The following is a 9,781-nucleotide window of genomic DNA, read 5'->3' as shown; positions in this document are numbered from 1 at the left end:
AAACCCAGCGCCCCTTTCAACCTTGTTGTGAAAAAAAGACGGCCTGTCCAGAGTGCCGGGAGGCCTGTCGACAGGCTATATTCAGTGAGTATATTTGCTTTGTAGAAAATCGTATTTTGTTTCGTACAATTGAAATGTTGTCACTGCTAGTTGTGCTTAAGTGTGCTCTGTGTTTATACCGTAGTTTGGGTAACATTAGGTAACCTTTTCTTTCCAAGCTAAAATCTTAATAGCTGCAGCTAACCTTGCTAGCTAGTTCAATAACATTAGTTGGGCTAAGGTTAACCCAACTAATGTTACTGAACCAGCTAGTGATCATAGTACTGAAGCCAAAGCATACATCATTAACCGCTAAAGCTGTGCGCTGTGTGCTGTGTGCTTTGGCTTCGGTACTATGGAATAATTTCCATAAAATTAGTAGTTAAATGGTTTGAGTTTTCTGTAAGAAACAGAGAAACAATAGGCAAAACTGTAACGTTGGACTAGTGTTACAATGGGCTGTAAATATTTCTCATATTCATATTTTTCAATTTATTATTCAAAATATTTGCTGGATCATAGAATTTTGCCGCATTGTGTTAGCCCTGTACTAACTGAATTTTTATGTCTTTATAAACTTCTGTCCGCATCAGCTGCCGTAAGGAAGAGCCCTCTGACATCAAAGGCCTCTGAACATGAAATAAGAGATGTTCCTGAAGAGGTGGTTGCAGTGGATAGAGAAGGGAGTAGACAGTGAGCCTGAATCTCTGAGGCACCCTGAAATGGGATTTCAAGAAAGCACTGAGTCTTGATCAAAGAAATTCAGTTGTATTGTTGATTGTCAGCCATGTTGGTGGCATGAATTTGGGGTCCTGATTTATCCTTTTGATCCAGTTCAAGAATGTGAAGTACTCCTCCACCCCTCCGCAACAGGCCAGGGTTAGTTGGACAGTCCAACCCTTTAGTCCAGACTGAAATATCTCAACAACTATTGAGGGAATATCTTTTTGAAGAATGGTGTTCATTTCTCCAGAAGAGTTCCAGAGACTTGTAGAATCAATGCCATGGCTGAGGAACACCACTCTTATTCCCTCATCTGGTGTTTTGATGATGGTGGTGGAGAACGCTGTGTAACACGTCAGTCCAAAATCTCCCACAAGTGTTCAATTGGATTGAGATCTGGTGATTGCGAAGGTCATAGCATGATTCACATCATTTTCATACTCATCAAACCATTCAGTGACCTCTCGTGCCCTGTGAATTGGGCCATTGTCATCCTGGAAGAGACCACTCCCATCAGGATAGAAATGTTTCATCATAGGATAAAGGTGATGACTCAGAACAACTTTGTACTGTTTCTCAGTGACCCTTCCCTCTAAGGGGACAAGTGGACCCAAACCATGCCAGCAAAATGCCGCCCAAAGAATAACAGAGCCACCAGATCCCCTCATAGGGGTCAGGCATTCAGACCTGTACCAGTTTTTCCTTTAATTTGTCACCTGTCTGTATATATCAACATATTTCTGTGCCAACCAGGGCTTATTTGTGTTGCACTACCCTCTGTTCCACAATGTATTTTTTACATAGTGTTTCTTTAATCTGTCTTTCTGAAAAGCTGAAAAATGATACCAAATTATTTTGGTATTTTGTTATATTCTAAGAAACAGGCCATCTACTATTTATTAGCACTTGCTATAATATGGCATTATTTGGCATTCAACAACTGCAGCTCAGTTAAATTGTATTTGTATGATCAATTTATCTAGAATATTAACAGAAAACCTGAGTATCATGTCTCAGCTTTTCAGAAACACTGATGAAAGAAATGCAAAAATACACTCTGGAACAGTGACTGATGTGGGGTGGGACTTTGGATCTCCATGACAACAAGGAAACCCTTCATGCAGTACATGGTCCAGGCCTGAGCCAGCAGCACATCTTTAATTTGATATCAGAGATGGGCCAAAATATTAAAATTAGAATGTTACAATATGTGGGCCAGAACTGGACCACAGCCTTTTACTATTGTGTCAAACACATTGGGCAAGGCAGGCCTATTTGTTTTTTATTTATGACAGTTATGCATGTATGGGCCAAACTTGAGCCAAGGAACTGGGTGTATACGGGGCCAGAAGAAAAGCAAACATGTAGTCCATGTATGGGCCAAATTAATTTTGCTATCTGGGATGACACTCATGGTTGGAAATGGGAAGTGAACAGTGGACTCCTGGAGTGAAGTCCACTTTTTTGCCAGGGCAATAATACCTGCCTGAGAGGGGCCTGAGGAAAGAGCTCTGAGGGGCTGAGGAGAGAGCTCTGAGGGGCCTGAAGAGAGAGGTCTGAGGGGCCTGAGGAGGGAAGTGCAGCTGTTGGACCTTCTTGGTCATCCGGCAAGAGGGTGAACCAGACTCAACTTTTGCCGAAACACAACTCGACGTCACATTGTGGTGACCATTCACATACATGCAAGCGCACATTCCTAGTGGATTACTTTGTAATGTGAATGTCTTTGGCTGTTTACTTTGTGATAATCGCAACTAAAGATAAAACAGTTGCTGTTGTAAAATCCTGTCTGTGAGTTTTACAAACTGCTGTGTTTTGGCTTCTGATAAATGAATTCATCTGTAATTCCAACTTGAATTCCTGTACCGTATTTCATTGTCTCACCAGTACCTCAAACAACATGCCCCCACCCTTGTAGCCCCTTGCATCATAGTGCCGGATTTGATGTGAATGCAAGGGTACCATGAATGAAAGGTACCATGAGGGGGGGCAGATGGCCTCTTAGGATTAGCAGCATTGTCAAGGGCAGACCCCAACTCCAATCACCTCTGTAATCTCTAGACTTGTTCTCAATACACAACCAAAGCTGCCAGGAAGGGACCTGTTTGTCTGCTCTTCCATCCCCCCCAGGCACATTGAAATTCTGTTTACTGTCCTTCAACTTGGACTTAGTACTTATTTCAGTCCCATTGCATAGTGTCTGTCTGTGTACAGTTGCAACACTACTGGATTTATCACAATCAAGTCTCAGGTAGATGGTTTTGTCTGTGTGAAGACTAATCATAACTGATTGTTTTGTTTAATCCATTAATATTTGGAGTCCCTAAAAGTCTGTTTGCATTTCATTCAGACTAGCCAAATGAAGGATGTATGATTGTGTCCCCATTTAATAGATTAGCATCCATATGTAGGATCAAATCAAGCATCTCCTGCACTGCAACTTTGGCATAGTTGTCTCTTTGGGATGAGAAATGCCAAAATGTCAAAGATTAATGACTTTGCAGTTTTATATGCATAAAAAGAGACACCACAACATACCAGTATTGAGATGGCCCATGTATGAGAAATGAAACAATAAGAAACCAATATCTACATACAGTCCCATAGTATGGCCACTGACTTGTGAGTTCACAACAAAAGCTCAACACATCAGGTAATGTTCTCACCTGCCCCCTCGGTCTGCTCCGACTACACCCTCTTGGCTGTTAAGACTCCACCCTTTCTGGGATGACCAATCAAGTTCAAGGCTCAGGCCTTTCAAGAGTAGAGATCCCTGATGTATTTGACTTCAGTGTTTGAACATCTCAAAGCAGCACAACAAACTTCTGCATCAAGGATCCGCTGGTTGCTGGAGACAGAAATATGCAACACATGTCCGGTAAGTTTTACCTTGTTGTATGAGCATGCATGTGCAAATGGACTAATGTTAAAAGAGGGGAAAATGCATTGTAAGGATTTGTTCATTTATTCCATTGCATGAAAAAATGCAATTAAATTGTCATGAATGTTTAACTTTTTATTTTGCTATATTTTGAATAATGAAAACTGAGATCAAAATAAGGATGTGCAAAACAATTCCCACCCTTTATCTCTAGTATAAAACATTTAAGTAGAACTAAAATATATGATGTCTTAAGTTCTGCTGTCTTATCCTGATCACACACCTATATTTGATATCTTTACTGTAAACTTCATACTGGGATAAACAAGTTACATGTTCTGTAAATAGGTCTGTAAGTTTATATATATATTTGTCTTGTCTCTACAGACTCCAAATCTAATCCAAACATGCCCCGTTCCCCCCCGGCAGCTGACTCATACCAGCAGGGCTGCATCAGGATGACACTGGAGAACTCTGATCTCTGGAAGTCCTTTCACAGCATCGGAACAGAGATGATTATAACAAAGCATGGAAGGTAACAACGCTGGTGCAGTTTAGTTGGCTACTGATTTAAGATTTAACACACATTCCAGTTACCAGGGTATTTCCCTGCTTTCTGAAAATACCAGTAGTAGTTTGTATCATTTATCACCAAAACCTACAGGAAATTGCCTATATGCTAAGTTTACAACACATATAGCATGCAATTGTTTTTCAAAAATTACAGGGTTTGATTCAATCATTTTGCAAAAACATGTAAACCAATCCATAACTAATGAGTTGTATGTGTTTTTGTTTTAGGAGAATGTTTCCACACTGCAGTGTCAGTCTATCTGGGCTCCAACCTTTTGCCAATTATGTCATCATGATGGACATGGTTCCTGTAGACAGCTTCAAATACAAGGTATGGTCATACGCAACATCTTTGGAGTTGTTATTTTCGCAGTGTTCTACATTTTGTTCTGTTTGCTGACAAAAAAATTGGATTAAAACCAACAGACTGCAGTACGTAAAATGCAGCAGTCTGCAGCCAGACATTGGCCTTCCCACTCTGGGCCATTCACCGCTGCATATCAAAGCCTTTCAATGCTTCCTGTTTGTGTACTCTCGGCTGGAGGCCCAATCAATTAGCATCTCATTCACTGATAGTGAATGGGATGGAGCAGTGAGTCATCCATACATCCAACGGCTCTTACATCAACTACTCTGGCCCATTTGGTCACAGACATTGCTTTTAGCATACACTTGAAAACAAAATGAATGGAGTGAACTTTGAGAGAATTTCATTTGGTGTGGTGGTCATTTTGAAACATTTTGAAAATGCTACTAACAAACTCTCTCACATTTTATCATTCACTATGAAAAAAACCCAAAAACATTTCAATAATTCATGAAGAGTTCTGATTAATTAGACATGTCCTGAAGCCTCACACTTGGCAACCCCCTACTTTTTTCCCCCTCTGTAGTGGAAAAAGGAGCAGTGGGAGGTCGCAGCGAAGGCAGAGCCCCAGCCCCCCCGTCGGACATACATGCATCCAGACTCGCCTGCCACAGGAAGTCACTGGATGAAGCAGTCGTTGTCTTTTCTCAAGATGAAACTCACCAACAACACCTTGGACCAGCATGGACATGTAAGAAACCATCTTACTTTCTTGCAGAGATGAAGTGATTATAACATGCTGTGTTTATCCTTTGGCTTGCTTGACCATATATTTTGCTCACTCCCTTCTTTTCACTCATCAGATCATCCTGCACTCCATGCATCGCTACTTCCCCAGATTTCATGTCATCCAGGCAGACAGTCCTTACACTGTCCGCTGGGGCCCCTTTCAGACTTTCTCCTTCCCAGAAATGACCTTCACTGCGGTGACTGCTTACCAGAACCCAAAGGTATAAACATGTAAACAATAATCTAGAGTAAAAGATAACATTAACATGATAACACATGCAGGAGCAAACTGGGTATTACAGATGTTGAATGATTAAACCTTTAATCTCATCACAACTAACTTTTCTTATCGCTTTTTTTAAGATCACCAAATTAAAGATTGACCACAACCCCTTCGCTAAAGGATTCAGGGAGGGTGGCACCCATTCCCACAGTAAAAGGTATGTTTACAGTTTTTATTAGGGAAGAAATTTGTTGCAGAGAGGTTCTCCACTACTTCATAAGCACATATATAGCTAAAACATTATCTCTTATGCTTTTCTAAAATATTGTTTTCTTTTTTTCATAGGTGTCGTTCAAATAGAAGTCCTCCTGCAAAGAGGGCCACACTGGACAAGGCAGCTCTTTGCAAGAGTCCTCCAGGTAAGTTTCTGTAATTGCTGAGATATTCATTAATACAGTATATCATCTGTATGTATATCAAAGTGTCTGCATTTAAGTTAATTGAATCATAAAATAAGTTTCATTCCCAAATTGAAGCATCATTGTCATGAAATCATACCATGCCAAAAGACTGTCTAGATAATATGAATATATGCTCCTTTAGAACAATGTGCCAACATCCTCACACCACATCCTCTTAAACACTGTATTTCCCTCTCAGGCCTGCAGAGGATGCCCTCTACCACTCAGTCAGTGGAGGCAGGGAAGAATCAGGCCTCTACAGAGCAGTCACTGAAGGGGGGTCACCTTTCAGCCTGGGCTCTGGAGCAAGACCCATCTGAAAGTCTGCACGCTGAGCCCTTGGAGCTGCACGAATACGACTACAGCTGTGAAGAACAGATGGTGCCTGCATCCGTGGCATACCAGCCCTACAGGTCTGATTTAAGATACTCAGGATGACATACATATAATCCGGTGGGATTTAGTGAAGGAAAATAAAATATATAAACAGTCTTATCACATATAGATAAAAGAAATGAATCAGAATGTAACAAGAGGAAGGGAGGCAGGAATGAGACTCCTTCATTGGTTTAAGATACATGGACATGATGATGCATTGAAATAAACCATAATGTCATTTTCTTTTCTCCAGATCTGTGGAATATGCCAGATTTCCATTCCCTTCCAGTGACGTTGATACAGCGCACACCCTCGTCCACCCTGTACCCCATCCACTTGCCACAGCTGAACACAGCACACAACAACACAGCTACCACCACCACCACCACCACAGCAACACAGCAGATTGGAGCCAGTACCCGCTTTTCTCATACTCCTGTTGGTGAACTTTGACCTTTTGCGATGATGACATCATTGGTGGAGGATAAAACCGCTAAAGCCTTGAAGGAATGCTGTTATTATGAGTGAACAAGCAACTGACTGACTACTTCAGCAGTCTGTGTTAAAAGTGTATAAATATGTATAAAGTTTCATGTATTTCCAGGAACGTGTAATGTATGTGGGGCTTAACCTGGACAAAAATTCTATTCATCTAAAGTGGAGATCCATGTCTTCCTGATTTTTTATATTCCTGATCATGCAAGTTCAGGCTGAGCTTGTGCTAAAGTAGGTACTGTATGTGTTTTGAGACATTATATGTACAGTATATTGCTCTGTTTCAAGTCATCTGGGAAATAAGTGGGAAATTTCATCTGCAGATTTGATGAAAAGATACCCATCTGTATTATAACAGACCTTTAATAAGACTGTTGAAGTATCATATTGAGGTATCAAAGGTTTTTTGAAAAGCTTCAAAAAGCTTCCCCTTATTAATTTGGTGCTCATCTATGGCTGAGAGTGGGCATAGCTTAAAACACAGTGTAGCCTAAAAATGACATGCATGACAAAATGTACTTTCAACATCAAATTATGAGGAATATATAGTTTTAAAGTCATATCCGATAAGTCATATAAAATCAGAATAAATACCTGCAGCAAAAAGTTAAATCTTTGTATATTGGTGTTTAGATGCTGAGGAAATAAATATATCACAATAAATGCAGATAAACAACAAGTGGTAAACGTGTGTGATATTTCACTGGATATGTCCAAAATTTGACCCACTGCCTGGTGGTACTAGATGAAAAGTGTCTTCAAAGTTTAGTGTCAATCCCTCCAAAACTTGGTGAGAAAAAACCAAAACAACTTTAACATGTCCATGAAACTACACTGAGGGATTATAACACTGCTGCTCTAGTAATATGTTGCTATACTACAACTAACCGAGAGTTCAGCTATTAAATGTCACAAGAACACCAAGTATGTTTTCATCAACTGCATCTGAATCTTTTGAGCACAAATATTACACAACAGTGAACTTAGGGGCGAGAAGGATGGAGCAGTGAGAGACAGTCCAAGAGCGGGGGAGTCTGACCTGATAAAACCATGACAGACAGCTAGTGTGGAATTACCATCATAGTCTGGCATAGTTTCCCCAGCAGAAGGCAGGAACGTCTGTGCTGTAAATGTTTTACGAGAGAGAGAGAGAGAGAGAGAGAGAGAGAGAGAGAGAGAGAGAGAGAGAGAGAGAGAGAGAGAGAGGGAAGCCATATCTGGGACATGTATAAAGCTTCAGGGAGCAGACACTGCAAAGGAATTTTCTGAAGCACATCAACTAACATGTTTTTGTGTAATGCAATTTTTAACATCACTGTAAAAAATGCATTAGATGTGTTCTTTTCACCAGAGAGAAGTCATGTCTGATACCGTACCAAGAGTAGGTATGGTACCATCAGTCACTGTGTCTCTAAAGGACACTTCATTAATGTCAGACATTTTGGCTGTGAAGAAGTTTGAAACTGTGACATTCTGATTAAAGTGATGGCCGTTGTAACCTCCGGCTCTTCCTGAGGTACCCTGGGTCATCTGGGTCACCCACATAGCTCATCCCGGATTCCTCTCACCTCGCTATAAAATGAATTATAGAAAACAGATGGGGTCAATTAGTGTGCTTGATTTATAATTCCAGCACCAAAGGGCATGTAGGCATTTATTGAAGGCATTTACCAGAGTCAACCTATGATTGTAAGATCTGTACTATACAATACTAAGAAAAATACTATGAAAAAATAAAAATAAAAAAATCCAGAGAAAAAATTACAGTTTATGCAAAATATCTCTGTGAGATGCTCGATAAAATTTTGTGTGTGTTCATTCAATTAAAAAATATATATTATTAAAAGTGTACTGCTTGTTTTGGGTGTTCTAATTTCAGTTGGAACATTTAGTCCTATCGTCTGCTGAAGGAGGTGAATATCTATAGGCTCAAAAAGGTTTATTTAACCAGATGGACTGAGATGACTGGCAGTTCCTGGAAGAAGGTGTGAGGGTTAAATATAAGCCTGACTGTGCCGATTGCAATGCTGATTAATGAGTGAGATTACATCTTTTACATCATGTTTGATTACTAACAACTGCAGGACTGTGGGCTTTGGAACACATTCAGACGTAAATTCAAATTGACGTAAACTCAAAAATGTTACACTTTATGTTCATTATTTTTGATGAACATTATGATTGTTGGTCTAAACCTGAACTCTGAACTATATCTAATTATTGTTTGTCTCAGAGCTGATGTATACAGTGGTCCTGAGGTGGAAAAACACATTTTAGAGAACACATTTCACAAAACACAACGACATTTTGGAAAACATAATAATATTTAGTCTGTACCTTTTCCGTTTTGTTATTGTGTTGTCTGAAATGTTGTGTTTTGCACGTCAGGGCTTCTGTAGCTGCAGCTCTAAAATCACTGATAGCTCGCAGGTTCAGACGCAGGCTTAAACAAAGAGATTGTGGGCTTAAATTCTGTCTGTCTTGTATAAAGAGACATTTTCTTGCATTGAAGCTCAACCGAAAAACAGGAAACTACCAGAGCATGTACTACATGTTCCTCCATAGGACAGTGTTTTAACTGCTAGACTATACTGAGCACATTATCTATATTATATTAATATTTTAATCAATGTGGAGCCAGAAGTAATTACATTAGTTATCAGTGATAAAATACTTTTGGTTTACCTTAAGAAATAAATTATCTTCATAAATCGTCATATTTTTAAACAGTAAAGATACACTGTGCATTTACTTCTGTGGGTCAAACACTCTACAGTGTGGCAGCTGCCATCACAGCTAGCTTGAGGGCGGTGGTGGTAATGGACTGTAGGCCTGCATCGACCATACCACACATCCATTTATACACACACACACCCATACTGTGCCTCGAGGAGAGGTCAGATTCAACTAAG

The 9,781-nt window shown here is 40.0% G+C and overlaps 1 protein-coding gene and 1 long non-coding RNA gene across 2 annotated transcripts; both read left to right on the top strand.

Annotated features, from left to right (window-relative positions):
* Positions 1-1,065, top strand: LOC122967895. Its single transcript, XR_006398706.1, has 2 exons — positions 1-84; positions 633-1,065. It is a non-coding gene; the product is annotated as an uncharacterized LOC122967895 (long non-coding RNA).
* Positions 1,066-4,032: 2,967 nt separating this feature from the next.
* On the top strand, positions 4,033-7,472 carry LOC122968773 (T-box-containing protein TBX6L-like). The gene is made up of 8 exons (XM_044334248.1): positions 4,033-4,178; positions 4,445-4,547; positions 5,110-5,274; positions 5,387-5,533; positions 5,676-5,752; positions 5,881-5,954; positions 6,196-6,409; positions 6,628-7,472. The coding sequence occupies exons 1-8, from the start codon at positions 4,051-4,053 to the stop codon at positions 6,818-6,820; spliced, it is 1,101 nt and encodes a 366-aa protein (XP_044190183.1). The 5' UTR covers positions 4,033-4,050; the 3' UTR covers positions 6,821-7,472.
* The last annotated feature ends 2,309 nt before the right edge of the window (positions 7,473-9,781 follow it).

This window comes from Thunnus albacares, chromosome 18, assembly GCF_914725855.1.
Source record: "Thunnus albacares chromosome 18, fThuAlb1.1, whole genome shotgun sequence".
NCBI classification, from domain to species: Eukaryota; Metazoa; Chordata; class Actinopteri; order Scombriformes; family Scombridae; genus Thunnus; species Thunnus albacares.
Note: the sequence above shows the minus strand (reverse complement) of the source record. Positions and strands in the feature narration are given on the sequence as shown.